Source organism: Microtus oregoni, unplaced genomic scaffold (genome assembly GCF_018167655.1).
Source record: "Microtus oregoni isolate MIOR12 unplaced genomic scaffold, Mior012 000064F_ref0000363, whole genome shotgun sequence".
In the NCBI taxonomy this organism is placed as follows: domain Eukaryota; kingdom Metazoa; phylum Chordata; class Mammalia; order Rodentia; family Cricetidae; genus Microtus; species Microtus oregoni.
The window spans coordinates 3,534,753-3,559,847 of NW_024543874.1; the positions used below are offsets into that span (position 1 = coordinate 3,534,753).

The following is a 25,095-nucleotide window of genomic DNA, read 5'->3' on the forward strand; positions in this document are numbered from 1 at the left end:
GCACTCACACGGTGGCTCACAAGCATCCACAGCTCTGGCACCAAGGGATCTGATGCCCTCTTCTGACTTCTGAGGCCATGAGGCATGCACAAGTGCACATCCATGCATGCAGAAAGAACACTCAAACACATAAGATAAAAAATAAAAAGCCTAAACTTGGAAACAATTCATTGTCTATCTAAAAATGAGTAGCTAAACAAAATTGTAGTCAATCCATAAAATGTGACTGCCAATGTAAAAAAATAGCAAGTTCTGAGAGAGGAACACAGGTGACCTTCGAAACAGCTACTCCAGGGGCTGGAGCTATGGCTCAGCAATTAAGAGCACTGACTGCTCTTCCTGGGGACGCATGTCCAATCCCCAACAGTCTATCGCAGCTTATAACCATCTGCAATCCAGTCCCAGTGGATCCGATGCCTTCTGGTCTCCTAGGGCACTGCATACACACAGTGCATAGCCTTACATGCAAAACACCCATACATACAAAATAATAAAAAAAATTAACAAATGGAACTTGAGTGAGGGGTCAGCAGTCAGAACACTTGTTCTTACAGAGGGCCCAGGACCGATTCCCAGTACTCACATGGTGGCTCACAGCCACCTCTAGCTCCAGTTGCTGGGACGGGGGGCGTGTGACGCCCTCTTCTGACTTCCATGGGCACCAAGCACACATTACACATGCATATATGGTGAAAAATACATATGGATGTATATATCAGTACACATAAATATAGGCAGGTAAAACATAAAAAGTAAATTTAATAAAAAATATCAGCGAAACAGAGACTCCATGAGAAAGTGTGACAACCACGGCTGCTGTTTTCTTATACTGGGGTGCTGGGAAAAGCAGCCTCGTGGCTGGTGTCAGACTAGTCAGCAGCCACCCAGGCTGCAGGGCTCCGGGGGACACACTGGGGATAGAGATATGCTGGCTCTGGTGGGGGTTTCACGCGTGACAAGTGTGAGCCTTGACAGAAGCAGAACAAGGGTACGCTCTGGACCACGAGGCTTGCACTGGTCTCTTCCTGGAAGGAGATCCTGCAGCCTGAGTGGACATTTTTGGGAGGCTTGGGAAGAGGGACTGCCGCTGACAGGTGTTAGCATGGGTGAGGACCAGCCTGGAGATGGCGGGGCTGGGCAAGCACTGCGACTGGAGCAGGAGGTGGCAAGACCATGGGTGGGAACTGTGTTGAGGCAGGCAAGGCTTGGAGAAGCAGTCAGTTTCAGAGGTGAGAAAGGGCAGGGACTGATGGCTGGGGTCTCTACCCAGACAAAGAAATACCTGAGGCTAGGCGGCAGAATCATCCCGGCAGTCTTTCTCCCCTCCTGAGTTTTCCTCCCTGTGGCAGTTTATTTCCGTCTCAGCTTTGGCTAGTTAGAAGCTCTGTGGCCACTTAGAAAGCTGGAGTTCTAGAGCCAAGGCCGACAGTCTTCCCTATCACCCAGCGGCATAAGGTGGTGCTTCTCCCTGTAAAGTTTCCCTTCCCTGGCCTGTCTTGTGAAATTCATCTCTGGGTTGGTGCTGGGCTTGTAGGTTCAGTAGCATCAAACACCATAAAACTGGCTCGGAGAGCAGAGGCGACTCAGGGCGTTGGCAGTGCTGTCTGGCAGGGTTCCTCTCTAGTTCTGAGGCGCCAGAGCAGCACCCATGCAGTGCTGGCTGCCTTGTGACTGCTTCACAGCTTCCAGTTTTCAGGCCATCCTGGTGGGGAGGGAGTGGCAGGGCAGCTCACACCTTTGACAGCTGGGAGGGAGGCTGAAAGGGAAGGGAGAGAAGGTGGGCAGAGGGAGACAGAGACATAGAACAAAAGCACTCTTTCCACCTTTCCCCTCACACCCTGAACCCCCACTTTAGTTAATTCTCTCTTGAAAACGCCCTTCAGCACACCCAGAAGGACACTTTATTAATTTAGGTGTCTTTCTCTTTGTTTCTTTTCTTTTTTTTCTCTTTTGGAGACAGGGTTTCTCTAACTCTCCTGGAACTCACTCTGTAGACCAGGCTGGCCTCAAACTCACAGAGATCTGGCTGCCTCTGCCTCCCGCAAGCTGGGATTAAAGGCATGTGCCACCACTGCCAGGCTTCTAGAAGTCTTTCAGTAACATTAACCATCACACTGGTTCTGGGGGCTCCTTGAGTCTTAAAAGAAACATGGCGGCAGGTATGTGGCACACTCTTTAAATCCAGTACTCTTGGGAGGCAGAGGCAAACACAACTGTGAGTTTGAGGCCAGCCTCTACATAGTTGAGTTCCAGGGCAGCCAAAAGCTACACAGTGACATTTTGTGTCAAAAACAAATAATTAACGAAAAATAAACATGGCGGATCATAACCTATACTTAAGAAGAAACATGGTGAATCATGCCCCAGACTAGCTGCTTCCACCATAGCTGACTGAATACGAGAGAAACAACTTAAGGGGGCTGTTTTGGCTCCTGGTTTCAGCTCCTGGCAGGAAGGGCCCAGAACAGCCATTCACAGGGTGGCAGTCAACAAGCACAGGCCCGCCCCCACTGACTGCTTCCTCCAGGTAGACCCTACTGACTCAAGTTCCCACAACCTCCCACAACAGCACCACCAGCTGGAACTAGACTTCCCAGACAGGAGCCTGGAGGGCACATTTATGCAGAACCCGTGACAACCCTCTGCCTGAATATATTAGCTACAGCAAAGCCATTGATCCTGCTCTTCTCTAGTGAAGATAGCTTGATTTCTTGATTTTCAAGACCTGTATCGTGAGGAAGCAGGGGTGCTCACGACTTCCTACTCAGCACTTTCAGTTATGCTTGCAATGGGGTAAAGACCTATGTCCTAGAATCTGCCTCGCGAGTATTGTCAACCTATAACTGGGGATACAGTTGCATCAGTTAGCAATGGGCAACAGCCATATAAATCTGTATGTTACTAATGTAGAAAGTTTGAGTTGTTTTATAAATAATAATATACGAAATAGTATGATACCATTGCTCATTATTATAGGTAATAGGCTATATATAAAGAAGTAGCATTGGAGTGATGGGTATATGGTGGTTTGAAGAATGCCCCCTCACAGGCTCAGAATGTTTGAATGCGTGGTCCCCAGTCCGTGGAACTGTTTGTGGATTAGAAAGATTATGAGGTGTGGCCTTGCTGGAGGAAGTATGTCACTGTAGGTGAACTTTGAGGTTTCAAAAGCCCAGGCCATGCTCAGTGTCTCTCTCTCTCTCTCTGCCTATGGGTCAAGATGTATGTAGCCCTCAGCTACTTCTCTAGCAACAACCCTGCCTGTCGCCAGATTCCCTGCCATGCTCATAACGCACCAATCCTCTGACACTGTAAGCCACGCCCAGTTAAGTGCTTTTTTATTGAGTTGCCCTGGTCATGGTGTCTCTTCACAGCAACAGAACCGTAACTAAGAGAGTGTTATCAGACTGACTGTGTTGGCTGGGTATTGTAGCAATGCTTGAGCCTCAACACTTGGGAGGTAGAGATGTGAGGATTGCAGGTTCAAAGGTCAGCATGAGACACAGAGATTCTACCTCAAAACAAAATGAAACACTGAAGACAATGTCAGCCAGGAGGGTAGGCCACTTCCCTGTGAGTTCCTGCCTGTCAGTTTCTCTGTAAGGACCCAGTGTTATTTTCCTCAATAATGGAATTTGGAGCATAATTTTTTTTGTCAGTATAAAAAGTTCCTTTATTTATATACATCTAAGTTTTTAACTGCAAATTTATCTTGCTCATCTTCCCATGTAAGGTCCATTAAGTGACGGAGCATAAATTTTTATGCTGGACCCCTTGTATTGTTTCAAATTTAACTTTCCGATGAATCACGGATATGGATGCTGTTGACTCTGGATAAGATGTAGAAATGAGGTCCTGCCCAGATCACCAAAGAAGCAGGATGTGACCTGCCCCGCTGATAAAGGTACTGAGCCATGTGGTTAACATAGATAAAAATGGGTTAATATAAGCTACAAGAGCTAATACGAAGCCTGAGCCAATAGGCCAATCAGTTTATAATCTTATGGAGACCTCTGTGTGATTTTCTTTGGGACTTGCCGGCTGTTGGGTACCAGGAAGGACAGAAACCCCAACAAGCAGGCCCCTCATGTTACAGAATGGCACCCAACATGGATAACTGCATCCACAGAAAGCCTGAGAAAGCTTGGGAAGGAATAGAGTAAAGCATGTTTCCTTGGTAGCAGCAATTTCTCGGGTCTGCTCTGCTTGTTAGAGGCAAGCAAGCGCTCTCATCTAAGAGAGGCTTCCTGATTCAGCTTTAGCTGTAAAACTTTGCAGCTCTTTAAAGAGGTCCTGCTATGAACACTTAAACAGTATTAATGAAAAGCTGACTGCATGCTTTTCAGTTTTCTGCCATAGCAGGAAAAAAGCTGTGCTGTTTTTAAAATGTCAGCTTTCTGGGCTGTACGGCCAGGAAAAACTCTGACTCTTTCAGGCAGGCAGTCTGATTATGGAGCACTTGAGTGTGGTTTGTGAGCACACTGTTGCAGCTTGCTTGCTGGCAAGGACCTTGAAATACCCTGGAGTTGTGACAATAAACATTGCTCTGACTGGTATCTCCGCCATGAGGCTGGAATAGCAGAAAGCTAAGGAATGGGCTGGATCCAGCCGTCAAAGCCATGGCTTTAATCCTACCCATATTGCTTGGTAAATTAAAGACTCATGTGGTCAGAAAAAGAGAGATTATACAGTTAAGAGAGATTCAAAGATGAAGAAAACCTCTAAATGATTTATAGTGTGTTAAAAATATATGCAGGCTTGAAAAAAAAAAGGTTAAAGGGGGGCTGGAGAGATGGCTCAGCGGTTAAGAGCATTGCCTGCTCTTCCAAAGGTTCTGAGTTCAATTCCCAGCAACCACATGGTGGCTCACAACCATCTGTAATGAGGCCTGCAGGAAGAATACTGTACACATAATAAACAAATAAATAAATATTTTAAAAAAAGGTTAAAGTCCTTAAAATAAAAAGGAGAGTAGTTGGGTGTGGTGCTACATACCTTTAATCCCAATGCCTGGGAGGCAGAGGTAGACTGATCTCTGTGAGTTCAAGGTGTGATAGCACTCACCTTTAATCCCAATGCCTGGGAGACAGAGGCAGACAGATCTCTGTGAGTTCAAGGTGTGGTAGCACACACCTTTAATCCCAGCACTGGGGAGGCAGAGGCAGGTGGATCTCTGTGAGTTCAAAGACAGCCTAGTCTACAGAGGGAGTTCCAGGACAGCCAAACATATACAGAGAACCTATCTCAAAAAGTAAAAGTAAAAATAAAAGAAATAGAGGTTAAAGTAAAGCCACATAAAGATGGAAAATACACAGAAAATCTGGATACTGTATATAATTATGCTCTCTTTGAACAAGGAAGGAACAGCTGCCAAAAGATATTTGCTTATAAATACTGCTGAATTAATCCCAGATAGGTATTTTGAAAATACCTGACTTCAGAACTGAAGTCAAAAGGTATGTTACTTTGGAGAAGAGATTTTGCTTTTGTTTCCACAGGAAATGAGAGACTGTGGATTTATTCTGAATGAAGAAAAATTAAGTTCGATCAAGGAAGACCACTGAAAAATCTCCAGTAGAAACAGATGGGACAGATGTCAGAGTTCTACACCCAGAACAGGTTCAAGACTGCCTGAGATGATCAAGCCTCACAGGATACTCCAGTCAGGACTTGATCATAATTCTAAATTTTCTTTAGGTCCCTGTAAGATTATCAGCACCCCCAACCAGCAGGAAGTAGCCTGGAATACTATGCCCACATTTCCCAAAAATGGACTATGGATATTTTCTTTTGTTAAAAAATAAAAGAAGGGAAAGTGGTGTGGGAGAATTAGAATTGTCTATATTCTGTCAATCATGTTTTAAATAAATGCTGATTGGCCAGGCAGGAAGTATAGGTGGGTCAGCCAGACAGGAAGTAGAGGCAGGGCAATGAGAACAGGGAAATTCTGGGAAGGAGGAAGCTCATTGCTCCCAGTCCTGCCCAGACCACTGAAGAAGCAGGATGTGACCTGCCCCGCTGAAAAAGGTACTGAGCCATGTGGCTAACATAGATAAGAATAATGGGTTAGTATAAGCTACAAGAACTAATACAAAGACTGAGCTAATGGGCCAATCAGTTTATAATCTTAAGAAAAAAAAAGATGTAGAAATGAGCTTGCACCATGTCACCCAGCTGGTCTAAAGACAAAATAAAGATGACTCACCTCAAACCCAGTCTTCACAGGTACAAGTGTCCCTTTGTTTAGAAGCTGGCTCTGAGACGTAGTTACATGGCCCAGCGCTGGCCTCCAGCCAGCATCACACCAAAGACACACTCACCCTGCTGTGTGAGCTCCCTGCGCCCATGACTCCACTCAATCTTTGGCATTCTCATGTTCTCTTTCCTCTGCATGGACGGGCAGGAGGACTTGGTCCTCATCTGAGAGCAAGTGAAAAGGATGGAGCTTTGGGAGCAGACTGAAGAGTTCTGTATCTCCTGGGAGCACTTCCTTCACCTTGTATCTCAGGACACTGAGCTTCACTAATTATACAGTTCTACTGAAGTGAATGCTCATAAGAGGAAACCCGTAAAACACATCCCTAAGGCAAGGCGTGCAGAAAATACTGACAAAAAAGAGGAAGTCCTCATGACCCAGAAGCAACCACCATGGTGGTGACAAGGCAAGGCTTCTAGGCCAGGTGTCAGAATCCAATTCAGCCTCTTATTAGTTGATTGGTCTCAGATGGGCTTTTAACATCTCCAGATCTTGGTATTTTCTTTTTTTTTTTTAAAGATTTATTTATTTATTATGTATACAGTATTCTCAGTACTCTGCCTGCAGGCCAGAAGAGGGCACCAGATCTCATTCCAGATGGTTGTGAGCCACCATGTGGTTGCTGGGAATTGAACTCAGGACCTTTGGAAGAGCAGGTGGTGCTCTTAACCACTGAGCCATCTCTCCAGCCCCCAGATCTTGGTATTTTCATTTAGAAAATGAAGATCATGGTTCCAGCACCTAGATCATAGGCAAGATGAAATTAGCCCATATATGTAACAGGACACTGCCCACCACATAGCTAGAAGCACGCTAAAACTTGAGTCAGCACTGACTTTTAGCCCCTCCCTCAGATATACATAGGATCTCCTCTAAATTGGATCACACTATACATGTTAGTTAGTAGAAAACCTTTTTAGGCTGATTAGAATCTTTCCCAATTATTTTATTCTACAGGTCACTTGAAAAGGCTATATTCCAATGTTTTAAACAGAACCATCACTCTTGTGTGTAGCTAGTCATGTGTCTTTTAAAGCCAAGAGTTTATTCTGAGGCCATGCTGTCCTGGAACTACGACCGCAAACTCAAGACAACCCTTTGCCTCCTGAGCGCTGGGATTGTGGATCACATCTGGTTTATATGCCTTTTAAATCTGTGCTTTTTTGGTGGCCAGATGTCTTGTGTGCTAAGAACTACTGAGGTACAGCAGCCCTTACACAGCTCACTGGAGGCCCAGCTCACGCTCTCCTAGCAAGTTCTCAGGGCACACTTCACCTGCAATTCTACACTTGCTCTGGCCTGGCTGAGTAAGTTTGAAGAAGCTGTGAAGAGAGCAGGTTGTTAGGAGGACTTTCCAGTTGCTCAGCTCCCCTAGAATTAATTGCTTCTTGCTGGCAGATAACCACAGAGTGACACAAGCCCTTGCTGCATCTCTTTAGGGGTCATCAGGTCAGCTGCCTCTAGCCCGTCTGTTACTCGAGTCTGAAGTCTTCTCATTCCTCACCAATGCCAGCGCACACGTATACAATTTGGTTCTACACTGTGGGCTTTGCTGCTTTTAATTTTAGTTTTTTTAAAACAACTCATAGCATTTTTTGACAACTCTGTACTATTTCATTATTTGGAGTCCCATTAAATGTACTTTTTTTTGGGGGGGGGGTATGTGCAGGAGTACAGAAATAGACCAGCAATTAAAACAAACTCACAAGTCAAACAAGCCAAAATGCAGTTGGAGAGGTTTGTTTCCCAAACTCGCCTAGGGGATCACTTGGAGTACTCTATATTCCCAAGCCTAGGCCAATGGAAAGGCCCCATAGTCTGGATATCTTATCTTGGTATAACAGATCTAAAGAAACTCAATGTTTTGCATGTTTATGTACATACATGTTGTTTTCATGTGTAGGTGTGTATGCAAGGGTATACACATGCGGGTGGAGGCTAGAGGACCATCTCTGGCTTTGGTCCTCAGGTGTCATTTACCTTGTTTCCTAAATGGGTAGTTTATTGGCCTGGAGCTCACTAAGTAGGTGAGTGCCTCCCTAGCCCCAGGATTACAAGTGAGTACTACTATGCCCAGCAGGTATATGGTTATCATGATCTGACGTACTTGAGACTAATGGGTCCTCCGTGTGTATCCTTAGAGTGTTAAAGAATACTGAGTTAACTGGAATCTAAGGGAGTCATTAACCAACTGTTAGGCTTAGAATGCACCCTCCCATCCCTATGCTGAAACTTACATCACGGATATGACTGTAATAAGGTGGGCCCTTAAGTGACTAAGTCATTATGGCAGACCATTATGGATGGGTAGGGAACTCTTACAGAAGGCCTTAAGAGAACAGGCTCGCTCTTGTGTAAGGACACAGTCTCCCTCTGCCACACTGAGGATGCAGCAAGCCACCTCTATAAGACACTGAAATTATACTTTGGATTTCCAGTACACAGAACTTGTGAGAAATAAATTTGTATTTGTAAATATCCCAAGAAACAGGAATGACTAAGCATTCATCTACAGGTGGTCTCATGACTCGAAGGTTCATGGGGCAGAATTCTTAGTCTATTTTCTAGGAACACACAGACCAAAGGAGAAACAACTTATATTCTACTTACCAATTACCAAGGATAGTTCTAAACATCAAACATAAAAACAAATCCTGAGTATGGATTTGGTTTCACATGCTGAGGCCCTGAATGGATTAGATGGGGGTCACACTGTTTAAAAGTGGATCAGAATTTGGATCCTCTGGGAACTGAATTCTTTGAAAGCATGAATGAATACCTGGAGCGCTCATCTTTCACTAGGTAAGGCGTTCACTTTCTTTGGTCTGATATATGTGTGTAAACGTGTGTGCACAGGTGTGTGTGGTGGCCAAAGGTTGGGGTTGGGTGTCTTCCTGTCATTCTCCACCCTTAGTTTCTTACAGAGTTTCTAGAAATCATTGATCCAGCTAGAATGGTTGGTCACCAAGTTCTGGGCATCCACCTGTCTCTGCTCTTCCAGTGTTGGGGTGACAGATTTATGCACTGCTATACCTAACTGCTGGGTATCCAAACTCAGATTCTCACACGCATGCAGCAATTCCTTTACTCACTCAGCAATCTCGTCAGTACCTTCCATATATCCCCCCTCCCATGTTAAAAAATCAGGAGTTGAGACCAGAGATGGCTCAGAGGTTAGGAGCACTGAGTGCTATTCCAGAGGACCGGGGTCCTAGAACCTACATAGTGGCTCACAATCTGTAACTCCAGTTCCAGAAAATCTGACACCCTGTTCTGACCTCCATGGGCATCAGGCATGAAAGTAGTGCACAGACACACATGCAGGCCAAAGACCCATACCATACATGCCATTAAAAAGCAAGTTAGGCCTGGGGATAGCTCAGCGACATGCACAAGACACTGCACTGGGCCTGAGCTCCACTCTCCACATCCCTGCTAAAGGGATGGATCATAAATTGGAATAGAATGAGAAAATTACTTTATTTAGTACACTGTATTTTTTAGTTCCACTCATAATTACAGTACAAAAGATTTCCCTTGCTTATTGAGTTTTGGGCTGTGCTTTATTTAGCTAGGTTTATAAAAAATGTTAAACTTTAAAGTCCCTCAAATTACTAAAAGCTTACATTCTTCATAATTTAAGACAATCTTAAAAAACATATTTAGGGATGGAGTGTGGCTCAGGTAGAACTTGCCTTGCATGTGTGAGGGCCCAGTAATCCCAAGCACTAAAAAAAACCCCATTTCCTTAAACACCATTCAGATCTTTTTCTTGGAGGGTTTCACACAGACATGGCTGGTCACTTACTCTGTGCAGTTCAGGCTGGCCCTGAGTTTGTAGCATCCCTTCTCTCAGTCTCCCAGACTATAGGCAAGCACCATATGCCTGGCTAAAGCCGTTCTGTAGCTGAAACTGCCTTTTATACAGTCAGAAGTTCCACAGGTGGTGGCTTCAGTGGGATTTTCCCCAGAGTAAATTTCTGGGACTGGAACTGACCCAGCTCCTCTTTAGTCAGCTGATCCCTAGGTGTGAACAGTGCATTATCTGTGGCCGAGACAGGGAAGGAGGCTGATATGCTGCTACCTCCAAACAAGTCATTAGAAGGCTTGGCAAATACAGATTGAGACTGTGGGCCAGGACTACCAAAACCAGCCACAGAACTGCCACTTCCGAAGGCAGGGGTCACTGCAGGGCCGAAAGGACTCCCTGCCAAGGAAGCTGGAAACCCTGAAAATCCAGGTGATCCAAAACCGGAAGCATCAGGGCTCTTGAAGGAAAATGGAACAGCAGATGTGGCTTCAGGCTTCCCAAACCCAAAGGCTGGAGCGGAGGAAGCGATGGTAGAACCAGCAGAGGGTCCGGCCCCAAAGGCCGAGGGACTCCCAAATACAGGCGTGCTTCCAGAAGGGGCAGTGGCAAATCCAGAGTTCGTTTTAAAACTAAAGTTCTGAACATTACTGCTGCTGCTATTCACTGGAAAACCTACAAAAACAGATTACAGTCAGAAAATGTAGCATGTCACTCCTTTCTCTTATTCCAGGCACGTTTAACTACTGAAGAGTTTAAGGGACACGTAAAAACAAGGTTAGAGCAAATCGTCTGAACCCCACTGCCCCGGCATCCAGCATCCATGAGCAGTGTGAGAGCAGGGTGGGAGCTTTTGGCTTTATATACTTCCCACCAGGGTTGCGACTCACAGCCCTGCAATGACAAGGTTCTCAACGGCATGGCTGCCACAGCGGTATAGTCTTGTCAGATCCCTGAGGCAGACTGGTCTTGTAATGAAGATCAGACTGGCCCTGAACTTTGGGGGTTTTGTTCTTCTTTGTTGTTATTATTGCTGTTTTTTGATTTTTCAAGACAGGATTTCTCCACGTAACCCTAATTGTCCTGGAGTTAGCTCTGTAGACCAGGCTGTCCTCAAACTCAGACATCCGTCTGCCTCTGCCTCCTGAGTGCTGGGATAAAAGGTGTTGCCCCCACCACCAGCAACCACAGCCTTGAACTTTTGATTCCTCACTTCAGCCTCTGAATGCCAGAATTACATGTATATCATCAAGTTCAGTTTCCTATGAAGCTGAAAAAATATTCCTAAAAAGGTTCTTCTAGAGCTGGGCATGGTGGCTTACGTCGGTAATTCCAGTTCTCAGGGGGCAGAGGCAGGAGGATCACAAAGCCAATCTGGTTTACATAGTGAGTTCCAGGCCAGGGTGACACGGTGAGACCTTGTTTCAAAAACAGAAGCACTTCTTCTACATGCTGAGCCACAGCGTCTTTCACAGTACACCTCCCTCCGACCGGCCTTTCCCAAGCATTTGTAAGTTCTTCAAGGCTCCATAATGGAGAAATGTGTGAGAATTATTTAAATTGGTGACTCAGGTTTTGTAAAGGTGAAATCTATTACCTGAGTGTTGGTGGCGCACGCCTTTAATTCCAGCACTTGGGAGGCAAAGGCAGGCAATCTCTGTGAGTTTGAGGTCAGCCTGGTCCACACAACGAATTCCAGGTCAGGCTCCAAAGCTACAGAGAAACTCTGTCTCGAAAAGCAAAAACAAACAAAAAAAGTTGAGGCCTATAGCATCCCACTTTTCTGAGTCAGCAAAACATGTCTCACTCTGTCTCTTTACCTGATGACCCAAACGTCCCTGTTTGCTTACTTCCAAACCCAAATGCAGGCGCTGCTTGACTGGCTCCACCCTTTACATCAGTGAGCTTAAAAAACAAAAAACAAACGAACAATACATTACTTGATGAATAATTTCCAGGTACCATTGACATACATTACATTTAAAAATTTTTAACTTAAATATGCATCTAAATATCTAGTATACAAAATGCCCATAATGTGATCATGCAAAGGAAAGGGTGTAATACTCTATAAAATGTATAACCAACCAAAATGAATGTCTATAGAAAAACGGATAGAAGTGAAAAATGATTATCTCTGGCTGATGAATGATTTTCATTTTGTACTTGTTAAATTTCTAAAAGCAACATATATTACAATCAGAAAAGCATTTTTTAAAAAAATCAAGATACATCGTATCCATATGTAAAAATTTCAAGAATAAATAAAATTACATTTTTAAAAAAGCACACTTCCAGTGTTTATAAGGTCAAACCTGCATCTGTGAAGCACTCTAGATGCAGGTGAAAGGCTGTCAGAGCATGCCCAGTCTACTCAAACGCTTCAACTCAAATGAGGTCACATGTTATCAAAAGCTTACTACTAAACCCCAGCAGACTGTCCTACTCTGCAGACAGATGCCCTTCAAGGAACCTTTCACTGACTCCTTTCCTCCAAATTCTTTTGAGACAGGGTCTCACTGTGTAGCTGACCTGGAACTCACTGTGTAGACTAGGCCTTGAGGTCACTGATATCCACCTGCCTCTAAGTGCTAGGATGATAGCTGTGTACCACCATGCCTGGCTCCAAGACCTTCTTAAGAAGACTAAGCTGGCTGAGCTGCATTTCCTTGGAAGCAACTCAGACTCCTTTATCACATTAATCCGGAGCAGTGGCTCTCAACCTTCCTAAAGCTGCCACCCTTTAATATATACAGTTCCTCATGGTGTAGGGACCCCAATCCTACAATTATTTCCGTTGTTATTTCATAACTGTACTTTTACTACTGCTATGAATCATAATGTAAATATCTGATTTGCAGGATCTCTGATACACAGCATCTGTGAAAGGGGGTCGAGACCAACAAATTGAGAACCAATGCCAGATGCTTTGTTTTCACATATTTCAATGAATCCTGACACACTTATAATCAGCACAATCAAAATTCAGAACATTACTATGACCCTTAGGAGCTCCCTACACTCTTCCTGGGTAGATAACAACCCTTCTTGACCTCTGGCCCCACACAATTGCTCATCTGCTCACCACTACATATGCCCCTTCCATAGTTTCCTAAGATAGATTCTTACAGCTTTTTGTTGTTGTTCTTTCCTTGCTTCTCTTTCTTAGAGTAATAGTCACCAACAGGTAAATAGGTAAATGGCTAAACAAATTTGAGTATTCCATACTCACGATAAAAGATGAACAATGATGATATGTACTAAGTCAGCCCAGGATGGGTTCTCTCAGAGCAGCAGCAGAGTGACCCTTTCAATGTTAGCAAAGAGCTGGAAACATTCATGCCAGGGATTAAACAGTTCCTTACACTCAGTTAGTATTGTGCTATGAGCTCTCGTCAATGGTGATAGGGTCACGTCTCAGCTGGGGTCAGAATATGCCTAAATAACCCCACTAAGTTCAAATGGCATTATACAACTGCAAGGCAGCATAAACACATCTTTAAGTACTTGAATTTGTAATATTTCTCAGTTTTTAAAACTAGTCCTACCCCAGTTAAAAACCTTACACTAAAAATAGGTTTGTTTGTTTGTTTTTTTGAGAAAGGGTTTCTCTGTAGCTTTGGAGCCTGTCCTGGAACTAGCTCTGGTAGACCAGGTTGGCTTCAAACTCACGAAGATCCGCCTGCCTCTGCCTCCCGAGTGCTGGGATTAAAGGTGTGAGCCACCACTGCCCAGCCTAAAAAATAGTTTTTACTTTTATTTATTTCGAGACAAGGTCTCTCTAAGCAGTTCTGGCTGTCTTGGACTTCAGTATATAGATCAGGTTGTCATCAAACTCCCAGAGATCTGCCTACTTCTGTCTTTCTAGTGCTGGAATCAAAGGAGTGTGTTACCATGTCTAACTAAGAGTTGTTTTTAGAAAGCATAATTGTCCCTACTTTTCTGAGAAGGAAATACGATCTAGGGCTTTAACTCTAAATGACCATGGGCAGAGTTAATTCTCCACAGAGATTTTACCTTTCAAATTGAAGCATTCTCTGCCAAAAATCAGAGGGGACTGGAAAGATGGTTCATAGGTTAGGGGCACTGACTGTTCTTCAAGAGGACCTGGGTTTGATTCCCAGAACCCACATGACAGTTCTCAACTGTTTGTAACTCCAATTCCAGGGGATCTGACACCCTCTTCTAACCTCCACTGGACCAGGCACATATGCGGTGCACATATATGCAAGCAAAACATTCCTATACGTAAATAAAAATTAAAAAAGCAATAGAACCAGTGTACACCTTTAATCCTGGCACTCAAGGTAGGGCCGGGGATATCTATGAGTGCGAGGCTAATCTACATACTGAGATCTAGGTCAGCCAGATGAGACCCTGTCTCAAGAAAGAAACAAAAAAGCAATAAAAAGTTAGGCATAGTGGAGAATGTCTATAATCCTAGAAAAAAAAAAAAAGCAACAGCACAAAATGCAAAGATGAGTCACTTCTTTGAAGAAAATTCTTCAGTGCTTACCAGAGTTCCTTTGGTTGACATATTGAGATTTTTCAGCTCATTTATCCTATTCTTCCATTGACTTACTAGCTGTTGAACAGAATTTAGCTGAAGAGAGAAGACAAAACGTAACTCAATACTGAATGCTTAACCCTTGCTCCTGCTTGCCAGAGACACTCCAGTTCTGTCCTCTAGCTCGCTGGGTCTCATGGTGGGTCACCTGGCAGTGCAGAGACGGTGCTATCTGGACAGGAGGGGATAATGGAAACTAGCATAGTCCTGGCTGTTGACAACAGAAATTACCATTTCCTTCAGGCACCCAACTTACTCTACTGACAAACCATTCAGACTGTTTTCTTTTGAATGTCTGGTATTCAAAGGTGTTAATCTATTTAGCAGAACTGTCATTTATGTCACTTTGCTTTTTTAGTATTCATCATGGGATCTGCAGCTAACAGAAGCAACAGTATTTTTCTAAAGATAGATGGTTTGAGTTCTAGGACTGATTGGTGGGTAATTTATAATAAAATAATATCTCTAATCACTATAGTACATTATTAACAATTTAGACAACTAGACAATTTCAAAGAAAATAGTCTAGAAAATATTAAAAAAGGCAGTGGCCTATAAAGAATTAACAGTTCTCACCAAATGTGCCCAAACACAAGCAAGCCACTACAAACACAGAAAACAGTAATCGACAGCCAAGTGCTACCGAGGTAGAGAAATAGGAAATAAACTTACATAGCTCTGTAAGTTATTGCTGGTTAAGAAGTTATGGTATTCAAGCCTCAACTCTTCTGGTGAAATATCTGTGAAACCTGAAGTGAGGAATCAGGTGGGATTGAAACAGTAAGTATTGCTGATTCTGGTAGTAGGGCTGGCGTGCTAAACAAGAAAATGCTAATGCTGGTTATTATAGATCATACAGAACACTCAAAGTCTATATACTAATGCGTAAATTATTAAATTAGAATAAAATACAGCTATTTCATCTTCAAATGAAGAATTCTGTAAAGATAAAGGACAAAAGGAAAATGAAAGATCTGACTACATACACATTCAAACTCTAGTGTAAAAAATGCTGTTAAGTCTACAATAAACAGATTTAAAAGGCAAATGATAAATCAGGGAAACCATGACTGCATACAAAAGAGTTAACATCTTTTTAATTTTTTAAATTCACTTATTTATCAAGTATTCAGTGTTCTGTGTGTAAGTATCCCTGCAGGCCAGAAGAGGGCACCAGAACTGATTACAGACGGTTGTGAGCTACCGTGTGGTTGCTGGGAATTGAACTCAGGACCTCTGGAAGATTTTCCATCTTTAACACAGACATACTGTTCATAAGTCAGTACAGAATTGATGGAGGAAGGTCATTGGCTAATAAAGGAACTGCCTTGGCCCATTTTATTGGTTAGAACATAGGTAGGTGGAGTAAACAGAACAGAATGCTGGGAGGAAGAGGAAGTGAGCTCAGACTCCACAGCTCTCCTATCGGGAGCAGACGCCTCAGAGAGACGCCATGCTCCCCGCTCCAGGGAAGATGCACGCGATGAAGCTCCGACCCAGGATGGACGTAGGCTAGAATCTTCCCGGTAAGACCGGTGCTACACAGATGATAAGAAATGGGCTAGTCCAGGTGCGAGAGTTAGCCTAGAAGAGGCTAGATAGAAATGGGCCAAGCGGTGTTTAAAAGAATACAGTTTCCGTGTAATTATTTCGGGTAAAGCTAGCCGTGGGGGCGGCTGGGTGCCAGGGACGCAGCCCGCCGCCCTTATTTCAACACAGAATACAGCAAAGACAGAAAGTATAAGCAGTTCACTAGAATTTGAAAAGGCTAGTAAATTAAAGAAAATTTAAAAATGCTACTTAGTGATAAAATGCTCTCCTTACGGACTGGCAGAGAGTAGAACAGATGATGATTATTGTTACTCAGTGTGTGGTAGTGGATGCTGTTCTGAACATACTAAGAGATTTTCTGGGGCAAACTGTCCACAAGTAATATTTACAGACTCTGACCTACATTTCTAGGATTTATCCAGATACCTATAATTATGCTATATTATTTCTGTTATTTTCTTTCCTGAGTATTTTGGGCTCATGGCTCTCACCTCAAGGCCTTTGCACTAGCTATCATAATTGCTAGGAATGGTTTTCCCAAGTCTTATCTAACAGGTACCTTCTCTTCACCCAGGGCTTAGCTCTAACTGTTTTATAAGAATGCATAACTCTCCTTCAAGAACACTGTCCACCTCAATTACTCTCTATTTTTCCAAGCTGTGAGCAACCAGAGTTTATGTGAATCACAGGACACAGACAATGACGTGAATAACTATTTTCTCGGGCTTTGGAGGGTGGTATGTGATGGTGACACTCTTGTTGAGGACGGGCCTGTGAGCACGTCTGTGGGGAATTTCTTTTTTTTTTTTTGGTTTTTTGAGACAGGGTTTCTCTGTAGCTTTGGAGCCTGTCCTGGAACTCCCTTTGTAGACCAGGCTGGTCTCACAGAGATCCGCCTGTCTCTGCCTCCCGAGTGCTGGGATTAAAGGCGTGCGCCACCACCGCCCGGCTTGTGGGGAATTTCTTAATTACTAATGGATGCACGAAGGCTGAGGGCCCAGCTCACTGTGGGTAATGGCATCCCTAGGCAGCTGGATTTGGGCTGTGTGAGAAAGTTAGCTGAGCAGGCCTGGGGAAGCAAGCCAGTGTCCAGTGTTTTCCTGTGGTTTCTGCTTCAGGCTTCAGGTTCTTCTTGCCTTTAGTTCCTGCCCTGGCTTCCCTCAATGATGGACTATTAACCTCTAAGTCAAACAAACCCTTTCTTCTCCAAGTTGCTTTTGGGTCATGGTGTTTATCACAGCAACAAAAGAACAAACAAGGACATGATACAAGAGCAATCTTCTAGCTACAGAGGAAAAGTTAGTTCTTTATGATAAACCATGCATGCATCCACAGATATTTATTTTCTAAAACAAAAAAAAAACATTAGTGAAATGAACAGCAAATCTGTCTATAACTCTTACTAATATTTGGCTTGACAGCTAAATTTTTTAAAAAATTATTATTAATTTGGTTTTTTGAGACAGGGTTTCTCTGTAGTTTTGGTGCCTGTCCTGGAACTAGCTCTTGTAGATCAGGCTGGCCTCAAACTCACAGAGATCCGCCTGCCTCAGCCTCCCAAGTGGTGGGTTTAAAGATGTCTGCCACTTCCCCTCCCTGGTTTAAAAAAATATTTTTAATTATGGGTATGGCTATGCACCTGTTCTGTAGTAGTGACATGTAAGTGCAGATGTCTGTAGAAGTCAGAATGCAGTACTGGATGCGCTGGAGCTAGTCACAGGAAGGAACTGAACTACAGACTCTGCAAGAACAGTGCATACTCTTAGTGCTGATGGGCATCTCCCCAGCTCTGACTATTGGATTCCTATATGTGCTTCTGTAGGTGTTTTTGCATTCATTCCGCTGCAGTGTGGTTGCTGTGTAAGAACTACATTCTACAGACATGTCACTGGAAAAAGAAGTCATTGGCCTTCTCAGTTAAATGTGGATATTCTTCTTTGACAATGTACCAGTACTGGAAAAGTGGACTGGAATGGTTTTGTTTTTTTGCTTTTCAAGATAAAGTCTCACTATGTAGCTCGGTTGGCTTAGAACTCACTCTCTAGACCAGGCTGGTCTCAAACTCACAGAGACCTGCTTGTCTCTGTCTCTCAAGTGTTGGGGTTAAAGGTGTGCCACTATGCCCAGACAAGAAGGACGGTTTTAAAGGTCAGTTATAATGTAGATGCAAAAACCAATGAACTTTTGTGTTTTGTTATAATTCATTAGTTTATCTTGGACTTAGAATAGATTTCAGCCAGCACAATTCTGTAACACAATGCTCCAGTCTTGAAGATTATTAGTTAATATGTCCTACAGAATTTCTTTCTTTTTTTTTTTTAAAGATTTATTTATTTATTTTTATTATGTATACAACCTTCTGCCTCCATATATGCCTGTGTTCCAGAAGAGGGCGCCAGATCTCGTTACAGATGGTTGTGAGCCACCATGTGGTTGCTGGGAATTGAACTCAGGACCTCTGGAAGAGCAGCCTGTGCTCTTAACCACTGAGCCATCTCTCCAGCCCCAGAATTTCTTTTTTTTTTTTTTTTTTTGGTTTTTCGAGACAGGGTTTCTCTGTGGTTTTGGAGCCTGTCCTGGAACTAGCTCTGTGGACCAGGCTGGTCTCGAACTCACAGAGATCCGCCTTCCTCTGCCTCCCGAGTGCTGGGATTAAAGGCGTGCGCCACCATCGCCCGGCAGCCCCAGAATTTCTATATGTTGACACAGAGCATTCTAGAACACTAAAAGAAAAACAAACCAACCTTGAAATCCTCACATATTAATGCTGTCACTAGTCTTTCTTGAAGAGATTTTGAGTATTGAGAAGCTATCGTGTTTCTGTGACAGAAAGGTTTCTCATGATCCTAACTTTTCCTAGGAAATTCCAGTTTTATCATGAGCGGTAACCCTGTCATCCTCCCACCGCCACCCTGCCCCTTGAGGTGACACAGATTTATCTCATTCATTGTTGAGAAAATATCTGCCTAAGCAAAGTCTGAATAACCACAGCCGTTATTCTCTCCAATAAAATCTGTCTGTGACAAAGTAACATGATAACCCAGCGTTCTTCCTCACAGTGAACATCATACATGGATAAAGGGAAAAGCATGGTCTATATGTACCTTCCATTTTTAACAGTACAAATTTCAACACTGAAAGTAACCACCAGTGTCTTAGTATTATTATGAAAACTTTTATGAACATATATAGTTCCTACAGACGTGTCAGGGTTAGGTTGGCAGATTTAACTAACAGAAATCCAGGATATCTAGGTAAGTTGAAATTTCAGACATAAAACAAATATTTTATTAAGTATGTTCCAGATATTACACAGGACACACATATATTAAAAATACTCTTTACTTATCTGAAATTTAAATTTAACGGAATGTCCTATATCTTACAATGGTAACCCCACCCTGAGCTCTCTATAGTCATAGTTGCAGGACATTAGGCTTTAAGTCCACCCCTGAACTGACTGAGACTTAATACTTGGCAATACTTAAATACTAAAATTTAAGCCATCCCAGGGCTTCCCAGTTTATTCTTTTATTTACAGAAACTATTACTACATTAAGTGATTTATTTTCACTGTTTCTCATTTTCTTTCCTCCAGAACAGTAGCTTCCTGAGAGGAACCCTGCCTGCTCACCTTACGATGTGCCCCTCACACGCAGATCAGGGAACCCTGTCTGCTCGCCTTATGATGTGCCCTTGCATGCACAACAGGAAGTAGGACAAATGAAACCCAGTAAACAATGTTTAAATGAATAAGGAAGTAATTAAGGTGAGAATGGGGCGAGGTGAGGTGCAGTGGCATTCCTAGGGTTCTGGGAAACTAACTTCAGGGGTTCCTGGCTATGGCATGTCTATTGTTTCCTCAACAGGAGAAAGACCCCGGATCTCCCAGAGCAGGCTTGGAAAACCTCAGTAGCCCAAGTTTCAGAGAGGCTATAGGTATCATGGAAAAAAAGGAATATTCTAAAGAAATTCCCATGTAGCTCATCACCTTCAAACTATCCAGGAACGTTTCACAGGCTTTACGAAAAAAAAAGAATTCTTGAAGGCTGTGATGGTGGCTAGCTCCTGACACTCCTGGTTGCTGAGGGAGCTAGGAGGTTCGGAGGTTTCACAGAGGGAACCAATACAGTAGAGCTTCTTCCTCGACTGAACTGTAATTGTGGTGGATCCTGATCTTATTATTCTTTCTTGAGAATAACACAACTGAAAAGAACTACATTCTCCCTCTCAGTCTCTCTACTATGAAGCTCAGGTGGAATACTTTAAACAACGACCAAATTCTAGCTATTCCTAAGTTTGGAGTAAATTTATTTAGCACAGTCTTAGTTTTAGAAAGTAGTTACTCTGGAATCTATTTTAAAAACACATACAAGTCCTATAGCCTAATGGTAGGACTTTTGCCTAGCTTGAATGAAGGCCAGGGTTCAATTCTCAGCACTCAACAAAAAGCAACCAACCACCGACTTAATCAAGGGTTTTCCAGTTACCTGAAATGTTAGGTTTCTTTTTCACTGGTGAGAAAACAGAGAACATCCACTGCCCCGATGATTCCCAAATCTCTACATCTTTAACAATTCCTTCCCTGAAAAAAAAAAAAAATGGAAGAGTAATGGGTATTTCCAATTGCTATTATTTGTTATTTATGAAGTGGAATGACTGAAAGTTTAAATTCTAGTAAATAAATATACAAACTTACATCTTTTCTATCCCAGAAGTTCACAGAAATACAAATCACAACCTGAGTGTGGTGAGCACAGCTGTAATTCTAGCTCCTGGGAGGCTGAGGATTTTGAGGCCAGTCAGGAAAACACAGTGAACTTAAGGCTAATCTGGGCTGCACATGGAGAACTTGTTTCCCAAACAACAAACACCTTGTATTTTGTAGTTACAAATAATCTAGAATAATTAATAGTGCTGCCTTTCTAATTCACAGAAGGACTAATCAATATTTAAGAATTATGTGAAATAGAATATTTTTTAAAGAGCTAAAATACACAATATCAGAAATACAATATTTTTTAAAGAATAAACACAATAACACAATTGTTTGCTGGGAACAACAAACAGTATTACTATTAGTTATGGAGAAGCATTAAAATTTAGGAGTGGATTATAGGATTTCAGAGATAGTTTTCTTAATTTTTCTACTTTGTAATACAGGAAACAGGTCCACACACTTTAAAAATGTATTTTTAAAAAATTCGTTTATTTTTAATTTTATGTGCATTTGTGTTTTGCCTGCCATGCATGTCTGTGTAAGGGTGTCGGATACCCTGGACAGTTGTGAGCTACCACGTGGGTGCTGGGAATTGAACCCAGGTCCTCTGGAAGGAGAGCCAATAATCTCAACCTGTGAGGCGCTCACCTCTCCAGTCCCCAGGTCCATGCACTTAGCATGCACTTAATCTGAAACAAACCTGTGGATACAACTGGCTCTAAATTAAAGTTTCTTTCCATCTAGAATGTGGCCATAATAAAAAAGATAGGTATCAAAAAGAATGTTATTACACTTAGAATCACAATAAACAGAATTTTGCCTTCTTTATATATACACACACAAAACTGATGCTTGCCCAATACACCTGAAAACTCATGTTCAATTTTCAGCACTTCAAAAATAAACAGCTGGACACACACCTTTAATCCCAGCACTCTAGAGGCAGAGATCTCTGTGAGTTCCAAGCCAATCAAGGCTACACAGGTAGACCCTGTCTTAAAATCTTAAAACAAAACAGCTCCTGCTCCCCACCAAACAAACAAAACTTAAAAATCCACTGTTTATGGAACTAAACTGTTTATGGAACTAGTTATAGGATAACTAAAATAAAAGTTTTACAAAGAAAAAGTGTTATTATCAGTAATATTCAGAATCACAGTTGTTCTGAGTCACCCAGTACTCTAAAGAATGCACAGAACAATGACCTTGTAAGCAGGACTAACCTTTAAAGTGTGATCATATAGTTTTGCTTACTCTGATTTTCAAAATTACTCTTTTTCATAGAAAAGACTAAGTGCTTCTGGAAAAAACAAGCAACTGGGCAGTGATTTTCTACAAAACTTTAACTTACAGCAGTTTCTTTTCATCTTTCTGCTCTTCAGAGATAAGTGAAGCAAAAGGATTTTGAGATGATCCAAAGCCTCTGCTGGTGGAAGCCCCAGAATCAAAAGAGCCGAATAATGGTTTGTCTTGATCTCTGCTGCCACCCCATGGTGTAGACTTGGAGAAGCTGGATGGCTGGATGACACTGGAGTATCTCTGGGTGCTGGCATTCCACCCACCACGCCTGTTACTCCCTAAAATAATCAGGAAAATTAAAGAATCATAAAATTGGCAACTGTTTCAAATCTTGGAAATCCCCATTACATTTTATCTTATTATGTCTAGAAATCATGTAAAGGCTGCTACAGTGCTATTTTCTACCACTTTAAAATGTTAATCCCTTTATGATTTATAGTTTGTTATATGCTATAACTAATCACATAATGTTCTAATTGCATTTTAAAAATGAGATCAAGGTCAGGTGTGTTGTGTAAGACTTTAATCACAGCACTGTGAAGTCAGAGACAGGCAGACCTCTGTGAGTTCTAGACCAGCCAGAGCTACATAGTAAGACCCTATCTCAAATGAACAAAACAAAAACCCAAACAAACAACAAAAAATGAGACCAATGGGCCAGAGAGATGGCTCAGCAGTTAAGAGCACTGGCTGCTCTTCCAGAGGACCTGGGTTCATATCCCAGCACCCACACGGCAGCTCACAACTATAACACAAGTTCCAGGGGATCTGGCATCCACACAGATATATACATGTAGGCAAAACACCAATGCATATAAAAATTTTAAAAAAAGAGATCAAGAGGATTAGAAATAGATAGAAAAACAAAGATACACTGCTGAGTTCAGCTCTGATAAGCCTATTAAACTGCTCGGCCATTGTGGTACGAATGGAAGACACTCTAAAAGTACAGATCTTCAGTGGGCGAGCCTTTGCCTATCATGTTAAAGGCCTCTGCTTTGGCCTAGCGCTGGGTGAATGTGTATGTTTGGGAAAAGTTATGTTTCCATTAATTTGCTTCTTCGCTGGGTCATATAGAGAGAATGAATGAAAGAGGACGATGAATAAACTAGACAATAAAAAGGGCTGTCTGTGGACACAATACCTACATACCTACCTTCCATATGGAGATTACAGAGCTCACTAACGGGGGATAAAGTACAGGTAGATTTCTAAACTTCATGAATATAAAAAACAAGTCAAGGGGGCTGGAGAGATGGCTCAGAGGTTAAGAGCAATGACTCTTCTTCCAGAGGTCTTAAGTTCAATTCCCAGCAACCAGATGGTGGTTCACAACCATCTGTAATGAGATCTGATGCCCTTTTCTGACCTGCAGGCATACATACAGACAGAACACTGTATACATAATAAATAAATCGTTAAAAAAAAGTTACAAAAATGTGTCAATAGAATGTCTTTCCAGTTTTGAGATTGTTTTTATCACTCCGAGCCGGGCGGTGGTGGCGCACACCTTTAATCCCAGCACTTGGGAGGCAGAGGCAGGTGGATCTCTGTGAGTTCGAGACCAGCCTGGTCTACAAGAGCTAGTTCCAGGACAGGCTCCAAAAAAAACCACAGAGAAACCCTGTCTCGAAAAAAAAAAATTTATCACTCTGTAGTTGAGGCTAGGAAGAAGATAATTTATCTTATGACTGATTTGGAAAATATGTCGTTTAAAATATACTAAAAACGTAACGATAGGTGTAGCCATATTCTAAACTGCTCCATAAATCCAAAGAGAAATAGAAAATGGAAAAGACAGCTGAACCACATGTCTGAAGCAGGAATTAAGGGCATTTTGTTTTGAAGTTCCAAATCCTTTGTGTGTATGTGTGTGTGGGGGGGTGGTCACACCGCATAGAAATCAACTACTTTATACTGCACTGGATGGCCCTAATTTTGTTTTTTTAACTCCACAGCATTTTTCCTTCTTTTCATCCCAAAGTTTTGTTTTTTGACCCAGTTCTCTATCTACTGAACGTTTATTTTCAAATTACTACATTTAAAGTGGGTTTCCAGAGACATGACAAGCATTACTCCCAGTAGTCCCTGGGAACACAGCAATATTTTATCAGAACTCGAGGCCTAGTTGTTGGAGCGTTTCACTAGATCAATTGTAGATGAACGACACATGTTACACAAAGGACTGGATGAACCTTAAAGACGTGGAAAAAGAAGCAGCCAATAATAACGCTAAAAACTAGGTTACAAAACTAAGAAAATAAATTAATTTGACTTTTAAAACCTTGTGCTGCCCGGCTGATTTAATGCCTGGCCCCTGAATACTCTTTCCTCAAAACCTGTAAGATTCTTAGCCCAGCGTCCCGCTCTACCAACTAAAGCCCAACCTTTAAAAGCGTGCGATCAAGGATAAGGTGGGGCAAAGTAGGGCAAGAGGTCAGGATGGACCCACGCCAATTCTCCCAACCGGTGGCATTCATCAACGAAGTGGCTTTAATAAAGTATACTTCTAGTTTTAAAACGCAGAGTTTGTACCAGCACCCAGGTCAAAGCCCAGTCCTAGTCTGATCAGCCAAAACCGACAACCCTATAGGCGGGGAGCGTCACCTGAGGGCGGCGGCGGCTGCTGTGGTGGCGGCTGTCGGGCTCCGCCCGCACCCCGGGTGCCGGGATGCTCGTTCCAGCAGCGGTCTCCGAAGCGGCACCGGCCTTGGAGGAAAAACTGGCAAATGGTCATCGTAGCGCCGTCCCAACCCGTGGTCTTCAGGCCAGCAGGGAAGGCACAGTTTCCAACAACCGAAGTCCCGTCGCTAGTATGACGTCATCCCCCCGCGCCGAGAGGTTCTGCGTGCGGTCTCCAGGCGGTGAGCGACGTGGGCTTTAGCCAATGGGAT

General features: G+C 42.8%; 1 protein-coding gene across 3 annotated transcripts; it reads right to left on the bottom strand.

The window, feature by feature from the left end:
- Positions 1–726: 726 nt before the first annotated feature.
- Positions 727–25,016, bottom strand: Nup42 (nucleoporin 42). Of its 3 annotated transcripts, XR_005973317.1 has the most exons (8): positions 24,809–25,016; positions 22,254–22,479; positions 20,673–20,767; positions 15,304–15,380; positions 14,581–14,667; positions 11,885–11,969; positions 10,065–10,739; positions 727–1,756 (listed from the first exon to the last, which is right to left on the bottom strand). XR_005973317.1 is itself a non-coding variant. In XM_041640682.1 (7 exons), exons 1-7 carry the CDS (start codon positions 24,936–24,938, stop codon positions 10,177–10,179), a joined length of 1,233 nt encoding a protein of 410 aa, XP_041496616.1. In that variant the 5' UTR covers positions 24,939–25,016; the 3' UTR covers positions 9,718–10,176. The 3 variants fall into 3 exon arrangements, 2 of the variants coding, with proteins under 2 accessions (XP_041496616.1, XP_041496615.1); XM_041640682.1 differs by lacking the exon at positions 727–1,756 and having other exon boundaries at positions 9,718–10,739; positions 11,915–11,969; XM_041640681.1 differs by lacking the exon at positions 727–1,756 and having other exon boundaries at positions 9,718–10,739.
- Positions 25,017–25,095: the final 79 nt, after the last annotated feature.